The sequence below is a fragment of the Pseudophryne corroboree genome, chromosome 6 (genome assembly GCF_028390025.1).
Source record: "Pseudophryne corroboree isolate aPseCor3 chromosome 6, aPseCor3.hap2, whole genome shotgun sequence".
Classification (NCBI taxonomy): domain Eukaryota; kingdom Metazoa; phylum Chordata; class Amphibia; order Anura; family Myobatrachidae; genus Pseudophryne; species Pseudophryne corroboree.
The window spans coordinates 789,540,359-789,560,617 of record NC_086449.1 but is presented as its reverse complement, the minus strand read 5'-3'; the positions used below and the strand labels follow the sequence as shown (position 1 = coordinate 789,560,617).

General features: G+C 48.7%; 1 protein-coding gene across 2 annotated transcripts in view; it reads right to left on the bottom strand.

The window, feature by feature from the left end:
- Nucleotides 1–20,259, bottom strand: part of LOC134933530 (UDP-glucose 6-dehydrogenase-like) — an 87,113-nt gene that overhangs the window by 43,323 nt on the left and 23,531 nt on the right. For both annotated transcript variants that reach the window (XM_063928785.1, XM_063928786.1), the window contains exons 3-8: nt 15,235–15,336; nt 14,489–14,689; nt 13,324–13,521; nt 6,710–6,857; nt 1,358–1,452; nt 1,025–1,155 (exon numbers count right to left, since the gene is read on the bottom strand). In XM_063928785.1, the coding sequence (XP_063784855.1) occupies nt 1,025–1,155; nt 1,358–1,452; nt 6,710–6,857; nt 13,324–13,521; nt 14,489–14,689; nt 15,235–15,336 (875 nt within the window). The remainder of the gene's footprint in view (nt 1–1,024; nt 1,156–1,357; nt 1,453–6,709; nt 6,858–13,323; nt 13,522–14,488; nt 14,690–15,234; nt 15,337–20,259) is intronic.

The following is a 20,259-nucleotide window of genomic DNA, read 5'->3' as shown; positions in this document are numbered from 1 at the left end:
TTCAGGCTTCTGGCTCTGTAAGGGGGGCGGCGGCGCTGCTCTGGGACCCATCCAGGCTGGGCCTGTGATCGTCCCTCTGGAGCTAATGTCCAGTAGCCTAAGAAGCCCAATCCACTCTGCACGCAGGTGAGTTCGCTTCTTCTCCCCTTAGTCCCTCGATGCAGTGAGCCTGTTGCCAGCAGGACTCACTGAAAGTAAAAAACCTAAAACTAACTTTTCACTAAGCAGCTCAGGAGAGCCACCTAGTGTGCACCCTTCTCGTTCGGGCACAGAAATCTAACTGAGGCTTGGAGGAGGGTCATGGGGGGAGGAGCCAGTGCACACCAGATGGTCCTAAAGCTTTCTTTAGATGTGCCCAGTCTCCTGCGGAGCCGCTAATCCCCATGGTCCTTACGGAGTCCCCAGCATCCACTTAGGACGTTAGAGAAATAATGATTGCTTTATCAACACTGGGTGAGACCCACTATTGAGCCTGCCTTCTGTCACTGTCAGTGCGTCTGTTCCTCAGTCCTGCCTGTGTTCCTGTCTGTCCTGTCAGTGAGTCCGGTCCCAGTTCTGTCAGTAGCCCCTGCAAAAGTTAGATTGATTTTATAATGTAAGGTGGCTGTACACCACTAAGGGAATGTGCAATAATTTGCTGTGTATATATATTTCTATGTTTATAATATTTATTCTAAGGAGGGTTTAAACACACTTGGTAACCATGATCACATAAAATAATAGCATTTTAATTGCTGCCCAGTCAGCGCCATTGACTACACAGTGGATGCAGTGACAGCTGACATCCCGAAGGTAAGTATCGGGGTTCGGGTTAGGAACTAGGGGGGAGGTGGTTAGCTCTAGCCACCGCCCCTTAAGGGTTAGGGTAGAGGAGGGTTAAAATACTTACTTCCTCCGTCGGGATCTAGTTATGGTTAGACAGCGACTGTATCCAACTGAGCACGAGCCGCACCATGAGTCCCGCAGAACACAGCATATGTCACAGGCAAGCCCTACTGATAGTCTTTATTGGAGAGACCATTACCTGGTGTCCCCGGTATCCTTCTTGAAAGCAAATCCCAGGAGCGCGATCTTCTTATCTGCCACGGTGTTAAAAAGACCGCTTACAATGCGGGAAGCAAATCTCTGCCGCTGATAGCCATTGATGTGTAGCACCTGAAATGATATCTGATGTCACTTTTCTCAGCTAAGCTGTATATAGGCGGGAGGGGGGAACAGGTGAGTGCTATAGGGATTTCTCAAATTTTGGTAAAAACACCACTTACATAATCATAGCAACATTTTATTGTAACTCATTAAACGTCATTTAATGTAATGAGTAATTAGTGATTAGATGAGAATGTATGTCATCGCTCACCTGCTGCCAGTATGAGGCCACCTCATGCAGATTGAGGCTCTCACAGATGTAAATCAGGTTAAGAATATCTTTCTGGAAGCAGCTCCCTCCAAAACCTAGCAAAGGTAAAAAGGAACATTACATGATCTATGGGGAATATATATATATATATATATATATATATATATATATATATATACAATCTACATGCTGTAACTGAGCTTTTCTGTTTCATATTAGCACTGCAGTAGGGGGTTTACATAAATTACAGTGATAATAGCAAGGAAGAGGCTTTCTGTAGGTAATGCAATGTTCTTGTACTCTGCTGCCTCTCCGAGCAACCCCCCCGCTTGTTCTGTGCCTGTTAATAACTGAGCCTTTAGCCACATAGAGGGGGCAAAACTGAGCAGTTGCGGCACAGGTGTAACTGGGATTGGTGGCACGAAGGGCAAATTGTTCTTTTATGTTCTGGCTGAATTCTGCATTGGTCCTGAAAAAAACACACACTGGAAATACATGTTAATCAAGTTAAGAAATGCGAGAGTGAAGCTGGGTAAACGCTAAATGATGTGTTTGCCCAGTGCGATATCAGGGGTGCCTCCATCGGCAAGTGCATACACACTTTCAGATGCCTGCAGTGACAACAGAGGTGGGCGCTATGCTGCATTCAGATGTCGCTGGTGACGCGCGGGAGCACGCATCATCAGTGACATAGTACAGGCTTTTTCAACTAGTGTGCCGTGGCCAGTTGCAAGGTGTGCCGCGGAGCCAGAGCAGCTTCCTGCACCTTCAGAGTGAACTGTTGGCCCGGGCTCTTCTTAGAGGATCAGTCGTGCTTCGGCTGTGACTTATGCCTTGATGTCGCGGCAGTGTGATATCATAGATCACAGCCGCCGCGTCTCACCACCCAGCCAGCCCACCAGCCTGCATACACATCTTCTAGTTCCTGCCTGCATACACAGCTTTCCTTGGCCTCCCACATCCACACCTACCCCACCGCCCGCTGCTCAGTATTCGCAGCACTCCACTATGAACAACCCTCACCACTGGGAGGACAGGGAGGAGGACAGCTGACCGGTAGGGGCTAATAATTGTTATTTTAGTTCTCCTGTGGGGAACAATAGGATTTATGTGGGGAGAATAAGGATTTATGGGGGGAACAATGTGAATAATTGATGTGTGGAGCAATAGGATTTATGTAGGGAGCAATGTGATTGTTTTTTCTGTGTCGGACAATGTATGTGTGGATATTTTTATACTATGAGGGCCAATGTGTGTTTTTTGTTTTTTTCTGTGGGGAACTAATGGTGTGCCTTGGCAATTTGAAAGTATTGTTCAGTTTGCCGCGAGTAAAAAAAGGTTGAAAATCAGTGACATAGTATGTACACACTGGATGATTTGAACGTTGTGTCGTTCCAATCTGTTGGAATCGGCACATCGTTAACAATATTGTCTAGATCAGTGGTTCTCAAACTCAGTCCTCAGGACCCCACACAGTTCATGTTTTCCAGGTCACCCAGCAGGTGCACAGGTGTATTCATTACGGACACATTTTGAATGATGCACAGGTGGAGCGAATTATTTAACTTGCGATTCTGTGAGGTGACCTGGAAAACATGCACCGTGTGGCATACTTGCCTACCTGACCCTCTCCATGAGGGAGAAAATGCTCTGTTCCTGGACTTTCCTGGTAATGTATGATTGCCATCACCTGTGGTGAAACACCTTTCTTATCAACAGAGGCGTAACTAGGGTAGGGCGAGTGGGGCACGTGCCCTGGGCGCCCTGGCAGGCCCAGGAGAGGGGGGCGCCGCCGGCGTCCAGGGCATCATGCCCCACTCGCCCTGTTAACCCTAAATGTGAGGGGAGGAGAAAGCGCAGCGTCTCTCCCTCCCCTCACCGCCGCTGGGAGCACTAGCAGCGCTGCCGTGTCCGGTCTCCGGCGCTAGCCAATCAGGGCTTGCGGACCGGCTCCTGATTGGCTGCCGGTCCGCGAGCTCTGATTGGCTAGCGAACCGGCACCAGACAGCCGCCGGCGTCCGGAGACCTGGAGCAGCGAGGGAAAGGAGAGGCGCTGCGCTGCACTCTCCTCCCCTCACAGGTGAGTGACGGGGCACGGGGGTCCGGCGGCGGCACGGGGTGGCCTGGCACTGTGGGGCATTGTATCCAGCACTGTAACTGGCACTGTGGGGCATGTAACTGGCACTGTGGGGCATTGTATCCAGCACTGTGGGGCATTGTATCCAGCACTGTGGGGCACTGTATCCGGCACTGTGGGGCACTGTAACTGGCACTGTGGGGCATGTATCTGGCACTGTGGGGCACTGTATCCGGCACTGTGGGGCACTGTATCCGGCACTGTGGGGTACTGTATCCGGCACTGTGGGGCACTGTATCCAGCACTGTATCCGGCACTGTGGGGCACTGTATCCGGCACTGTGGGGCATGTAACCGGCACTGTGGGGCATTGTGTCCGGCACTGTGGGGCACTGTGTTTCACTGTATCCGGCACTGTGGGGCACTGAGTGGGGCACTGTATCCGGCACTGAGTGGGGCACTGTATCCGGCACTGAGTGGGGCACTGTATCCGGCACTGAGTGGGGCACTGTATCCGGCACTGAGTGGGGCATGTATCCGGCACTGTGGGCCATTTTCGGTGGCCACGCCCATACTGGAGTGTAGCCACACCCCTTCTTGAGTGTGACCACGCCCATTTTTTTGGCGCGCGCGTCGAATGCTTCTTTTAGTGTGTTTTTTTTTTTTTTTTTAAGGTAGGGGGGGCGCCATTTTCCATCTTGCCCTGGGCTCCAAAAACCCTAGTTACGCCTCTGCTTATCAATTACCTAGTTAACCACAGGTGATGGCAATCATACATTACCAGGAAAGTCCAGGAACAGAGCATTTTCTCCCTCATGGAGAGGGTCAGGTAGGCAAGTATGCTGTGTGTGGTCCTGAGGACCGAGTTTGAGAACCTGTGTCCTGGAGTGTACCCGGCCTAACACACTATCCGATGCAGGAATGCCGGTGATGACCAACTATATAGTTGAACGATATAGCATTCAATGCTACAGCGCATACACAGTGAACGTTTATCGGTCAACAATACCGATCAGTGACATCACCGCCGGCTTCCCCGGACACGCAGCTCAGCAATACATTGACGGGTTGAGATGCATTTCAGCTCAATATATGATCGCTGGACGGTGTGCGGGAGCATGCATCATTTATCGGTCACCAATATTACCCCCATGCACACTGGACGATATAAGCCCCCATAAGGCGACACCTAAGTACCACAGTGATGAATACCAAGTGCGCGCACACATCCGGCGATGGAATGAAGTTCTATTAAATCCAATATGGGGTCTAAATAGTGCATCTCCTAGCCCACAGATTCTCAAACTCGGTCCTCAGGACCCCACGCGGTTCATGTTTTGCAGGTCACCTGTATATTTTTAAAATGTGACAGTTGGTGATACACAGTGCAGCTGCCGGGTGACCTGGAAAACATGAACCGTGTGGGGTCCTGAGGACCGAGTTTGAGAACCACTGGTAGTCAGTACTGAGTAGAATTCTATCACAATCATTCAGAACTGGAGGGATGAGCGCAGTCAGGTCAAAAACCATTTGCTTTACATAGTCATATAATAACATCACAAGAATATACATCTTATCTTTATTTCCAATATTCCTCCAGCGGACGCATGATACAAGCCTAATTACTGAAACTACTCCCTTCCTCTAATCTCTCCTTCCAAACAAACTCTCAACTGGTGCTATTGCTCTTCCAGGCAGCGCACCATCAGCCGACAGTTCCGCATACACTACCTACCCATAATGTGAAGTAGAATAAATTTGGGGGTAGATTTAACAACGAGTGATATTCTTGTTATCACTCATTACGAATTATAAATAATGCTCCAGCTGATCAGCTCTTAACTGTCAACACATGACCATTATGAGCTGATTGGCAGGCGCACCATTTATTATTTGTAATGAGTGATAACAAGAAGAGCACTTAAATCTGCCCCTTGATTGTCAATAAACAGTAGTTAAAGTGGGAAATTACAAACAAGTGTATGGAAATTTAATGAGTGGAAACCACCCAGATCTACTGAAGCTTTGGGGATTTTGATAGCGTGAAGGTAATTTTAGATGCTTTTATACTACGCCTGTGACAAGCAGAGATTCAAATGCTCGCCCACTTAAACGGAGATAACCATTTTTTTTATTTATTTTTTTATCAGTCTGTCTCTTTCTTCACAGGAAAAGTGTTCTGATCTTACCCAGGTTCTAGCCCCAATACCTCTACATGACATTAATTCAGTTTATTTTATCCCCGATAGCGCTGGGGTTTCCACTTATTTCTAGCCACGCAGAAAATCTGACCAATCACACAAGAGAGTAAAGGCCAAGGAATCCCATTCATGTTGCCTTTCGGTAATATAGAGGCAGATGTATTAAGCCTGGAGAAGTGATAAAGCAGTGAAGAGTGCAAGGTGATAACTAGAGAGGCCAATCCTGGGCCATTTTTTCAATCCCGGGTATCCCTGGGATTGGCGTTTCTTTGTGTGGCCGTCCCGCCCGCTCCGCACAAAACACTCACCATACACCAGGGCGGGCGGGTGGGACACATCTTCTCCTCTCTCCCAGAGGCTACCAGCAGCGTATGACGGCACAGCATGACCTCTCACTGCACGCACGCTGCGCTGGGGAGCCGCTAGGAGGAAGACGGGCAGCGTCTGAGCGTCCTGAGGACGCTCAACGCTGATTCCTCAATCCCCGGGATTGAATCCCGGCCAGTTTTGGGCCTAAATCCAGGGATCCCGCCGATCCCGGGATTGGCCTCCCTAGTGATAATACACCAGCCAGTCATTATAGGTTTGAAAAATGACAGTTAGGAGCTGATTGGTTGGTGCGATATCACCTTCTACTTATCACTGCTTTATCACTTCTCCAGGCTTAATACATCTGCCCCATGATGTTGCCTGGGGCTTCATGGGAGACTTATGCAGTAGCAGCGGCAGGAAAGAAACGTGCGTCAGCTGTACAGTGGCCATGGCAACTGGGGGACAACAATCACATCTACAGAGACCAGCTTCAGCCAGGGGCACAATATTCTCCTTGCTCCCTCTGTACCCTGGCATCGCCCACCTTTTCTCTCCTTTTAAGCTGGTTTGATCTCTGATCTATAGTTCCATGATTTGTGGGGCTGTGCACTGCGGGCAACTTAGAATCAGGCATTAAATGGTAAAAACGTTAACTAACATGAGGGGAAAAAATCACCATAAATGAAGCCATCCTCATTATCTGCTGTTTAGCCTTCGTATATGGGCTATGGGTGCAATCAAAGTCAATCTCAAAGCACCTTACCAATGCTAGCCTGCAGGAACGGTCGCCCGATACGACTGTCTGTACCAATGGCATGAGCCACCTCCCCGACGTCTGCTCCCGTCACCTCACAGAGGGCGCTGATAGAATTTATGCTGCTGATTCTTTGTGCTAAGAACGCATTGGCAGCCTGCAAGGATCATAAGCACCTATTAATGTCTGGAATGTAACATACATATTACACAATGGGTTGTGTCGTTTTACCTATCCATACAGAAAGGAAATACCAAATAAAATGACAGATGCTGCAACTGTTCTGGACTTTTGGAGAAATTATCTCTGGTTAAGTTTATCTTCTGCCCTGGCCGGTAAGAAAACATGGTCACAGTAGGATAAAATGGCATAGTCGTTGAAGACAGGTCGGGTAATGTACAAGATAAATGATAGCTAGAACCTGATTGGTTGCTATGGCAACTTCTCCCGTCCTCTGTAGAAAGTTTAATACATCTCCTCCTGTGTGTGTTACAGGCTTCAAGACTTCCAGTCATGTTTCTTATTGGTGACGTTACTGGTCAAAAGGGGCACAATTACAATAGCCAAAGTGTGTGGCACCATTATGTGTGTAAGATTGGCACCTCTATCGTTATGGGGCAGATGTACTAACCCGTGATAAAGTGAGGAGAGATGAACTATCAACAAACCAGCTCCTAATTGTGATTTCTCTATCGTCCTAAGTGGATGCTGGGGTTCCTGAAAGGACCATGGGGAATAGCGGCTCCGCAGGAGACAGGGCACAAAAAAGTAAAGCTTTTACCAGATCAGGTGGTGTGCACTGGCTCCTCCCCCTATGACCCTCCTCCAGACTCCAGTTAGATTTTGTGCCCGAACGAGAAGGGTGCAATCTAGGTGGCTCTCCTAAAGAGCTGCTTAGAGAAAGTTTAGCTTAGGTTTTTTACTTTACAGTGAGTCCTGCTGGCAACAGGATCACTGCAACGAGGGACTTAGGGGAGAAGTAGTGAACTCACCTGCGTGCAGAGTGGATTTGCTGCTTGGCTACTGGACACTAGCTCCAGAGGGACGATCACAGGTACAGCCTGGATGGTCACCGGAGCCGCGCCGCCGGCCCCCTTGCAGACGCTGAAGAGAGAAGAGGTCCAAAATCGGCGGCTGAAGACTCCTGAGTCTTCATAAAGGTAGCGCACAGCACTGCAGCTGTGCGCCATTTTCCTCTCAGCACACTTCACACAACAGTCACTGAGGGTGCAGAGCGCTGGGGGGGGCGCTCTGAGAGGCAAATAAAAACCTTATTAGAGGCAAAAAAATACCTCACATATAGCCCACAGAGGCTATATGGAGATATTTAACCCCTGCCTAACTTCAAAAATAGCGGGAGACGAGCCCGCCGAAAAAGGGGCGGGGCCTATCTCCTCAGCACACAGCGCCATTTTCTCTCACAGAAAAGCTGGAGAGAAGGCTCCCAGGCTCTCCCCTGCACTGCACTACAGAAACAGGGTTAAAACAGAGAGGGGGGGCACTGATTTTGGCGATATTGTATATATATAAAAGATGCTATAAGGGAGAAACACTTATATAAGGTTGTCCCTATATAATTATAGCGTTTTTGGTGTGTGCTGGCAGACTCTCCCTCTGTCTCCCCAAAGGGCTAGTGGGTCCTGTCCTCTGTCAGAGCATTCCCGGTGTGTGTGCTGTGTGTCGGTACGTGTGTGTCGACATGTATGAGGACGATGTTGGTGAGGAGGCGGAGAAATTGCCTGTAATGGTGATGTCACTCTCTAGGGAGTCGACACCGGAATGGATGGCTTATTTAGAGAATTACGTGAGAATGTCAACACGCTGCAAGGTCGGTTGACGACATGAGACGGCCGACAATCTATTAGGACCGGTCCAGGCGTCTCAGAAACACCGTCAGGGGTTTTAAAAACGCCCATTTACCTCAGTCGGTCGACACAGACACAGACACGGACACTGAATACAGTGTCGACGGTGAATAAACAAACGTATTTCTCATTAGGGCCACACGTTAAGGGCAATGAAGGAGGTGTTACGTGTTTCTGATACTACAAGTACCACAAGAAAGGGTATTATGTGGGAGTGAAAAAACTACCTGTAGTTTTTCCTGAATCAGATAAAATAAAATGAAGTGTGTGATGATGCGTAGGGTTACCCCGATAGCAAATATTGGCGTTATACCCTTTCCCGCCAGAAATTAGGGTACGTTGGGAAACACCCCTTAGGGTGATAAGGCGCTCACACGCTTATCAAGTGGCGTTACCGTCTCCAGATACGGCCGCCCTCAAGGAGCCAGCTGATAGGAAGCTGGAAAAATATCCTAAAAAGTATATACACACATACGGTGGTTATACTGCGACCAGCGATCGCCATCAGCCTGGAGATGCAGTGCTGGGTTGGCTTGGTCGGATTCCCTGACTGAAAATATTTTATTCATGTAGAGCATTTAATAGGATGCATTCTATATATATGTATGTGAGATGCACAGAGGGATATTTGCTCTCTGGCATCAAGATAAGTGCGTTGTCCATATCTCCCAGAAGATGTCAGGGACACGACAGTGGTCAGGTGATACAGATCCCATACGGCAGATGGAAGTATTGCTGTATAAAGGGAAGGAGTTATTTGGGGGTCGGTCCATCGGACCTGGGGACCACAGCAACAGCTGGGAAATCCAACCTTTTTTACCCCAAGTTACATCTCAGCTAAAAAAGACACCGTCTTTTCAGCCTCAATCTTTCCTTTCCCATGAGGGCATGCAGGCAAAAGGCCAGTCATATCTGCCCAGACATAGAGGTAAGGGAAGTAGACTGCAGCAGGCAGCCCTTTCCCAGGAAAAGAAGCCCTCCACCGCGTCTGCCAAGTCCTCAGCATGACGCTGGGGCCGTGCAAGCGGACTCAAGGTGGGGGGGTAGTCTCAAGAGTCTCAGGGCGCAGTGGGATCACTCGCAAGTTGACCCCTAGATCGTACGAGTATTATCCCAGGGGTAAAGATTGGAGAGTCGAGACATCTTCTCCTCGCAGGTTCCTGAAGTCTGCTTTACCAACGGCTCCCTCCGACAGGGAGGCAGCATTGGAAACAATTCACAAGCTGTATATCCAGCAGGTGATAATCAAAGTACCCCTCCTACGACAAGGAAAAGGGTATTATTTTTCCACACTATATTGTGGTACTGAAGCCAGACGGCTTGGTGACACATAGTCTAAATCTAAAATGTTTTGAACACTTACATAAAAGGTTCAAATCGAGATAAAGTCACTCAGAGCAGTGATAGCGAACCGGAAAAAAGGGGACTATATGGTGTCCCTGGACATCAAGGATTACCTCCATGTCCAAATTTTGTCCTTCTCATCAAGGGTACCTCTGGTTCGTGGTACAGAACTGTCAATATCAGTTTCAGACGATGCCGTTTGAATTATCCACGGCACCCCGGGTTTTTTTTACCAAGGTAATGGCCGAAAAGATGTTTCTTCAAAGAAAAAAGGCATCTAAATTATCCCTTACTTGCACGACCTAAAAAGGGCAAGTTCCAGAGAACAGTTGGAGGTCGGAAGAGCACTATCTAAAGTAGTTCTTCGACGGCACGACTGGATTCTAAATATTCCAAGAATCGCAGCTGTTTTCCGACGATACGTCTGCTGTTCCTAGGGATGATTCTGGACACGGTTCAGAAAAAGGTTTTTCTTCCCGAGGAAAAAGCCAAGGAGTTATCCGACCTGTCAGGAACCTCCTAAAACCAGGAAAGGTGTCTGTACATCAATGCACAAGAGTCCTGGGAAAAATGGTGGCTTTTTACGAAGCAATTCCATTCGGCAGATTCCATGCAAGAATTTTCCAAAGGGATCTGTTGGACAAATGGTCAGGGTCGCATCCTCAGATGCACCTGCGAATAACCCTGTCGCCAAGGACAAGGGTATATCTTCTGTGGTGGTTGCAAAAGGCTCATCTATTGGAGGGCCGCAGATTCGGCATACAGGATTTGATCCTGGTGACCACGGACGCCAGCCTGAGAGGTTGGGGAGCAGTCACACAAGGAAGAAACTTCCAGGGGGTATGGACGAACCTGGAAAAGTCTCTTCACATAAACATTCTGGTACTAAGAGCAATCTAAAATGCTCTAAGCCAGGCGGAACCACTCCTGCAAGGAAAACCGGTGTTGATTCAGTCGGACAACATCACGGCGGTCGCCCATGTAAACAGACAGGGCGGCACAAGAAGCAGGAGTGCAATGGCAGAAGCTGCCAAGATTCTTCGCTGGGCGGAGAATCACGTAATAGCACTGTCAGCAGTGTTCTTCCCGGGCGTGGACAACTGGGAAGCAGACTTCCTCAGCAGACACGATATTCACCCGGGAGAGGGGGGTCTTCATCCAGAAGTCTTCCACATGCTAATAAACTGTTGGGAAAGACCAATGGTAGACATGATGGCGTCTCGCCTCAACAAGAAACTGGACAAGTATTGCGCCAGGTCAAGAGATCCACAGGCAATAGCTGTGGACGCACTGGTAACACCTTGGGTGTACAAATCAGTATTTGTGTTTCCTCCTCTGCCTCTCATACCAAAGGTATTGAAGATTATACGGTGAGGAGGAGTAAGAACAATACTAGTGGCTCCGGATTGGCCAAGAAGGACTCGGTACCCGGAACTTCAAGAGTTGGTCACGGACGACCCGTGCCCTCTACTTCTGAGAAGGGACCTGCTACAACAGGGTCCCTGTCTCTTTCAAGACTTACCGCGGCTGCGTTTGACGGCATGGCGGTTGAACGCCAGATCCTAAAAGGGAAAGGCATTCCAGAAGAAGTCATTCCTACCTTGATTAAGGCAAGGAAGGAAGTCACCGCGAAACATTATCACCGCATTTGGCGAAAATATGTCGCGTGGTGCGAGGATCGGAGTGTTCCGACGGAGGAATTTCAACTGGGTCGTTTCCTACATTTCCTACAATCAGGATTGTCTATGGGTCTCAAATTGAGATCTATTAAGGTTCAAATTTCGGCCCTGTCAATATTCTTCCAAAAAGAATTGGCCTCAGTTCCTGAGGTACAGACTTTTGTTAAAGGAGTACTGCATATACAGCCTCCTGTGGTGCCTCCGGTGGCACCGTGGGATCTAAATGTAGTTTTAGATTTCCTCAAATCCCATTGGTTTGAACCATTGAAAAAGGTGGATTTTAAATATCTCACATGGAAAGTGACTATGTTACTGGCCCTGGCTTCCGCCAGGAGAGTATCTGAATTGGCGGCTTTATCTTATAAAAGCCCTTATCTAATCTTCCATTCGGATAGGGCAGAACTGAGGACTCGTCCGCATTTTCTCCCTAAGGTGGTATCAGCGTTTCACCTGAACCAACCTATTGTGGTGCCTGCGGCCACTGGCGACTTGGAGGACTCCAAGTTGTTGGACGTTGTCAGAGCCTTAAAAATATACATTTCAAGGACGGCTGAAGTCAGAAAATCTGACTCGCTGTTGTTACTATATGCACCCAACAAGTTGGGTGCCCCTGCTTCTAAGCAGACGATTGCTCGTTGGATTTGTAACAAAATTCAACTTGCTCATTCTGTGGCAGGCCTGCCACAGCCTAAATCTGTTAAGGCCCATTCCACAAGGAAGGTGGGCTCATCTTGGGCGGCTGCCCGAGGGGTCTCGGCATTACAATTCTGCCGAGCAGCTACGTGGTCGGGGGAAAACACGTTTGTAAAATTCTACAAATTTGATACCCTGGCAAAAGAGGACTTGGAATTCTCTCATTCGGTGCTGCAGAGTCATCCGCACTCTCCCGCCCGTTTGGGAGCTTTGGTATAATCCCCATGGTCCTTTCAGGAACCCCAGCATCCACTTAGGACGATAGAGAAAATAAGAATTTACTTACCGATAATTCTATTTCTCGGAGTCCGTAGTGGATGCTGGGCGCCCATCCCAAGTGCGGATTATCTGCAATACTGTACATAGTTATTGTTAACAAATTCGGGTTATATTGTTAAGGAGCCATCTTTAAGAGGCTCTTTCTGTTATCATACTGTTAACTGGGTTTAGATCACAAGTTGTACGGTGTGATTGGTGTGGCTGGTATGAGTCTTACCCGGGATTCTAATTGCCTCCCTTATTGTGTACGCTCGTCCGGGCACAGTACCTAACTGGAGTCTGGAGGAGGGTCATAGGGGGAGGAGCCAGTGCACACCACCTGATCTGGTAAAAGCTTTACTTTTTTGTGCCCTGTCTCCTGCGGAGCCGCTATTCCCCATGGTCCTTTCAGGAACCCCAGCATCCACTACGGACTCCGAGAAATAGAATTATCGGTAAGTAAATTCTTATTTTTTCAAACAATGGGACCCAGTTATCAACAAGTGATAAACTTGTTGTGAATGATAAAACTCGTTGTGTATGATAAATGGTGCTCCAGCCAATCAGATCCCAACTGTCATTTTTCAAACACATGACAGTTTGGAGCTGATTGACTGGAGCACCATGGCAGTTATGAGCTGATTGGCTGGTACATTATCTCGCTACACTGTATCACTCTCCAAGGCATCTGTACATCTGTCCCTTAACCAGCAAACTATTTAAAGAGCTGAGAAGAAAGTGAAAAAAGAAAGATATGTTAAATGTTCCACCATTGATAACTCACCAGCTTGGAAAGCTCCGATGACCAGGTGTTGGTGGTTATGATCTTATTTTTGGGAACCCAGTGTGTATATATTTCACTCAAGGCCTTAATGGCCTCCTGACCAGCTGGTGTCTCATCACCTCCAATGAGGATTCGATCCGGATTCTTTAAATTTAAAATGGCCGTCCCTTCAGACAGGAATTCTGGATTGGAAAGAACCTGGTGACATATCAACATTATTTTAAAATTGAAACGGAACAAAGGAACTGGTTCACACGCTAACGGCCATATCCTGACACCCGCTGCAAATCCCATGCTCGTATCACACCTCTTACTGCTGTGACCTGTTATTTTTTCTAATTATTTTAATCCTGATTCACCAGAGTAGGATCTTTGGGAAAACCAAGGAGGGCACCCGTTTCCTACACACAGTCCTGGAAGGCACTTAGGGACCTGTGCAGAGGAGAATGCAAGTCAGCTGCTCCAGCATTGCATGCACAAAGCTACACCTGGACATTTGTCTGTAGGTATTGCTGCTACCAACTAGCCTGCTCTCCCAGAATGGCAAGGAGGCTCCCGATAATCAGGTGGCACTCACGGACACTGAAGAGTGGGCAAGTCTCCCAGTGCCACCCCACCACCCGGCTGCCCATTTTCCGGGTGAAGTGGAAGGTATTTCAGCTGATGGCACATTTTGCATTTCGCCACTCGCATCACAATGCTGGTAATCACGGTCACGATGACGCAATTGTGTCACCGCGCCCCCAGAGCAGAGCCACCCACTTCTGCCGCACCACCTATGCAGCTTCTCCAATTTTTAAACAATATATTAAAGTGAAAGCAGGAATTAGTCCCAAATCGTGTGAAACAAATTCAAAACGTAATCCTGTGTGTATTGTACCCGGCTCTACAATAGATGCATCTTCTAGGTTAGAGAGTACTGGGAAATAATTGTTTGGAACTTGCTGTAGGTAACAAAATATTGCGGGTTTTCACTTTACCAGTCTTTGAAGACAAACTGTATCATTATCGATCCAGATTAATTTAAATATTTTAACAGAAGGCTATCCTGAAAACATGGACTGTTAGCAGCCATTTAGGACTAGATTTGAGTTTACACTAATCTAACTTGTACAATAGGCTTACAATTGTTGTAAACAGTGGCTATTATTAATATTACGCTCACCTGGAAAGAGAGATTGGGCTTGGTACTGGTTTTGAAGATGCGTCTGATAATTTCCGCCGCCCTAACCGGCACGGTGCTTTTTTCTACCACTATCTTGTAGCCGTCTGCTACATCTGCAATCTGACGGGTGCAGCTTTCTACATACTTCAGGTCAGCAGCGCGGCCTTTACCCATGCCAAAGGTTTTTGTTGGAGTGTTCACCTGTTGGCGGATAATGAATCATTGCCATGAAGTGAAATACAATACTTACTACTGAGGCACACTTCCCAAAGTAATTCCACACATAAGTCAGCAACTGGTAAAGTAGATTAGGATAAAAATCAAATTGGGCACTTAACATTTGCCCCTCTCAGCAGCTGGGATGGGCCACTGCCAGGCCCTTCCAACAAGCCCAGAACCGGGTACTTGATTTCCCTACCTCTATACATTCCTGTGTATTAGATAAATAATACCTGAAATCTGATTGGTTGCTAAGGTAAAACAGTTATTGGCTCTTATAATTGTAATTTGATTTGAGATCATTAGGAGATTCAATTATAGAAACATATTTTAGATGGGAAAATATTGTGGTTGAAAACATTTTGTGGGGGAAAAAGGGAAAACTGAGGCATATCGGAGGCCTACCGGAAGACAATATAGAGACAGAAGTGAAAACATGGATGCATAAGTGTCAAACATCTTAACTCCTGTAATGACATGGAGAATTCTGCATAGACATTTCTGAATGTTGATGGGTCTTGACTTACTGAAATGAAGATGATGTCCGCATTTTTGATGGCTTCATTTATATTGGTTGAGAAGAAAAGGTTTCTTCCTCTACAGGACTCCACCACTTCCTGTAGGCCAGGCTGCGGGGAAAAAAGGGTATAATGGGTCCACAGCTTTAAGAACATGTAGAAGATCTCAGAGGAGGATCCCAATAAGACAATTTCATAAAATGCAAAGTCTCCTTTCATGTTGCCCCTTTTGGGGCTATCAAGTAGACCTCAAAAGACACATTCTTATTGTTGTTATTATTATCATCATCATCCTTTATTTATATGGTGCCACAAGGGTTTCACAGTACATAAACAGAAACAGTATAAACAATACAAGAAGAAAAGAAAAGAGACTAATGTGGGCCATAAATCTAAAGGGTGATTCCCCAATTCCCTGTTGCCGATCTGATCGGATCCACCAATTGAAGGACTCTGATGGACAGCAATTTCTCAAGGGGTCATCAAAATCCGGCATGTTTATCCCAGAGTTGGCCTTCAGTTGGCAGCACAATGGGGAATTGCCCAGATAGATGTCTGATGTATGGGCCTCTTTACAGTAAAAACATTGCAGAACATGGACTACAAGGTTTATAAATATTGCTGCACCAGCAGTCATAATACACAGATAAACAGCTCTGGCTGAAGCCAAAAGTTTGATCCCGCTGTTGACAATGGGGAGAAGATGATGGTATGTGTGAGGAAAGGAAAAGCACATGAGGGAAGAGTGCCAAGCTCGTGAAAGCTTGGAATCTACAGCCTACCCCCTAACCATTCCAATTTCAGTGGGACAATCCTGCTTTTTGGGCAAGGTCACGCCATCCCACCTAGGATCAGAGCAAGAGTCGGATAGATGGCATGCACATGTGTGCGAGAGAGGAGAGAGGGACTGGGGCATGCCCAATAGCTCCTGGAGCGTTGGTATAACCACAGCCTGACAAAATGGGGGGTGTTGCTCACAGGTATGGTGCTTCCCGAAAGATGACGCGCCCTGCCAAGAGACGGTCCCCTTTTCTAGGCACACAAGTCTTCAGAACACCTATTCTAGGCACACAAGTCCCAAACACCTATTTGGAAAAGCTGGGAAGCATGATCTAAAGCAGTGGTTCCCAAACTCGATCTTCAAGGACCCCCAACAGGTCATGTTTTCTAGGTCACCTAGCCGGTGCACAGGTGTATTCATTACTCACTGGCACATTTTAAAAGATCCACAGGTGGGGCTAATTATTTCACTTGTGATTCTATGAGGAGACCTGGAAAACATGAACTGTTGGGGGTCCTTGAAGATCGAGTTTGGGAACCACTGATCTAAATTGTATTTCTGTTGTCATTAAATGCTGACTTTTGTGTAGTATATTACTTAACATAACTTTTATGTACAGTAACGGCATTAGAATATAGCTTAGAACAAGTAATGGATTTTCTAGGTTGTTACAAAGTAAGGACTACATATTTATTATACAGATAATGGGACGCAAGTCCATCCCCAAGGCCCCTTTTCTGCTCAAATACAACGGAATATGTTGGTGCTATAAAAAGTCCAAAATAGTCTTCAGTGTATTTACACTGGCCACAGAGCCATAATGGGTGCCCAGTGATGGGATGGCATCACCAAGCATATCTAGAACCCATAGCCACTGCACCTGGCCTATAATGGTAGCATATCCTCCATTGGATCAAAGCAATGGGCCTAGTCGTCACCCATTTCGACACAGTTACACATGCGGAAACATTCAGATACACTCCCGAACTCCTACTGCCCCCCGTAGTACGCATGCATGCCCTACTGTAGCTCCTGCATAAGCAGTATCACCGCCAGTAGGAACCCAGCAGTGTCAAATGTCACCGCCTACTATTGCCAAAGTGGTAGACTTAGGGTTCGCTGAACGATTTTCCGCCACAGCTATCCCAGCACCGGAGCAATGATTAATTTCTCCTGAACATTTGGGTCTGTCGCCGCAAATTTACTGCAAGTTACAGTAGATTCTTAAGTTCAGCTGCGCTCATAAAAACCAGATCCTTGTATTTCTGTGCTAAAAGTTAGCAACGGAAAACCTATTTATTTTCTGTATGTACAGTAGGCAAACATTTAAGGGTCAAGCATTTGGATTATCCTTCTATTGGACCAGATACATGGGTGGGCGAATCAGAAGAGATCCAGCTGTTCTGCTCCTCACGCCTAGAGTACAAAACAATGACTGCTCCGATGTGGCTTGTTAGCGTGGTCGGAAGATGAGGGCACACTTATAGCCATTGGCGTTTCTATAAAGGATGCGGTGCACACAGGCCCCTGGGTCCAGAGGAGCCACACTGCATCCATTTTAATACTTACATTTCCGGAGTCCAGCGTGTGCGCGGCAGCCAAATTGGTCTCCGTATCATGGCGGGCGCCATGTTTCCGGAGACCTGCGCATGCGCAGTAGACTCTGGCACAATGCTGTAGTCTACAGCGCCGTGCAGAGGAGGGGGCCCACCCGGAGGTGTACACGGGCCCCCTCCTCTGTAGAAACGCCGCTGCTTATTGCCATATATTCTGCTAAAAGTCAGTGAACCTGATCCATGTTTGTAAGTAAAGCAAAAAAGCAAGCAGGTGGGCAAAGCCATGTTGCACCGCAAGTGGGGCAGATGTAACATGTGCAGAGAGTTAGATTTGGGTGGGGTGTGTTCAAACCATACCTCCTATCTATCCGGAATACAGTGGGACAGTCCTGCTAATTGGACACTGTCCCTCCCAAGAGCCGCAATGTCCCGCGTCAGGGGAGAAGAGGGGGGGGGGGGGCAGATTGGGAGAGCCAGTGATCACAGCTGCTCTGCCCTGCAAAGCAGCTGGTGATCACTGAATAGCGAATAACAGCATCTATCAGTGCAGGGAGGGCTAGCCGGGGGATGCCCAGCTGATCAGCGAGCACTGGGCACGCCCCCAAAATGACAATAACGGGGATCGCGGTGCAAGGCCATGCCCCTCGACCCTAGGCACCACAGACTTCTCCAGAGGACAAGCCCTCTTTTCAGACACGCCTCTGGCGCGGCAGGTCCCGGGTCAGCGGCATCAAAAGTTGAGAGGTATGTTCAAACTGAAATCTAAATTGTAGTGTAAAAATAAAGCAGCCAGTATTTACCCTGCACAGAAACAATATAACCCACCCAAATCTAACTCTGCCTGCAGGTTACACCTGCCCCACCTGCAGTACCATATGGTTTTGCCCAGTAGTGTCCTTTTTTGGTTTGCTAACAAACCTAAATAAACCCCCTATGTTCACTAGTGGCAAGCCACAACCTAACATTCTATCATTTGGTCTATGGGTGGCGCTCTTGGACCCCACAGGACAGGAAAGGTGTTGGATGAGGCGAAATTTGCCCGCTGTCTTTTTGGGCACTACGCCTACGGGGGACAAGACCAAATCTGGCAAGGGGGGTTCCCGGAAAGGGCCTATCATCCTCCCTAAGGCCACCTCCGCCTCTACCTTGTGCCGGAGCACGTCCGGAAACTCCCGAGCCGAACGCAGGTTAGTACCCGCCCCAGGACCCACCCGTCCATGTATCGGCAAGGGGAAACCCGACGCGAAACCTAAGTGTAAAAATTGGGCGTCCCCCGACCGCGGGTATCGTCGCAGCCAGGGAATGAGCGCGCGAAGTCTAATTGGGGTGGGAGCTGTGGCTAGCGCCGGTGGCCGCGGGAGCGCGATTCTGTCGGGGCTGCGAGCCAAAAGCACTCCCGGTCCCAGGACTGGGGCAATCCTTAATGCCGTGGCCCCCGCCACATCTGATACAGGAGTGGCGAAAACGACATCGCCCCCCCAAGTCGCATTGTGCATTATTAAAAGCGAAGCATTTCCCATGCCCCGCACGCCCTGCGCCTCCGCGAAAGCCGGCAGAACGACAGGCAGGTTTTTTTGCCCATCGTCTTGCCGTGCCGCCGTCATCAGTGGCGGCCGAACCTTGTGTCAGTTCAGAGCACAATTCCACGTCTTTTTTACCAAAGTTATAGATCTGCCGGCCGTGTTGTTTGCGTCGGAAATCCTCGTCGTAGCGCCGCCAGGCAGACCCTTTGTACTTATGGTACAGAACGTGTATGAGAAATTGATAGCGCACCACGTTCATATGTTCCTCCGGGCGCGTCTCTAGGTAACACGCCGCAAAGATCAACATGCAGCGGACCCAATTCTGGTAGGACCGCAAAGCGTCCTCGCTACCCTGCCCCTTTTTCTTAGCCGAAAGCAAGGCTTTGCGATCGTCGCTGGTAAGGGCAAAAATGTTCACATATTGGCCCTTACGGATACGGTCCCGGACCCGGGGCCTGAGTCCACGTTGTACCGCCGTATTGGCGCAGTGCACGGTGTCTGATTCCACCGATACTTGGGACGCGGACGAGGTGGAATACCGACGCTCGCGTCGTCTACGACGCTTCACCCTGTGCAAGCCACCATCTGAGGAGGACAGACCCTCCGAGGAAGTAGAGGCAAGGGAGGAATCTGTGCCCCGACGCCTGCGCCTGCGCCTACTGCGCTTGCCGGAAATCCTACCCGCGCTGCTACCTATGCTAGATGCGCTGGAGCGAGTACCCGAACCCAAGCCGCTAGCGCTCCCCTTGGACCAGTCAGGGTCCGAGGAAGACTCACCTGCTCGAGAGGGAACGCCGTCCGCGCCTCCGGCCACCGAACGACTCGTGGATACACCGGCGGACTCCATTGCCGACCCGACTACCGTGGCTGGGGAGACAAAAGAGACATTGTTCCCCTGCTCCACCACCTGTCCCGCAGCCACCGGGAGCGGGGCAGAAGGGGGGGTAGTCGCGCCAGGAGACAGAAGTGGAATAAGGGATTGCGCGATGCTATCCGCCAAGGAAGCGGTGGGCCGCCCCAGTCCCCCGGGTACGGAGGATAACAAGGGAGCCACCGCTGACACCACAGCGGCACAAATGGCGGACAAGACAGAGGCGTCCACCAAGGGTGCAGCCGCAGGGGCAGGTGAAGTAAGAACGGACCCCCTCCGCGAGTCACGCGCCCGACGTGAGGT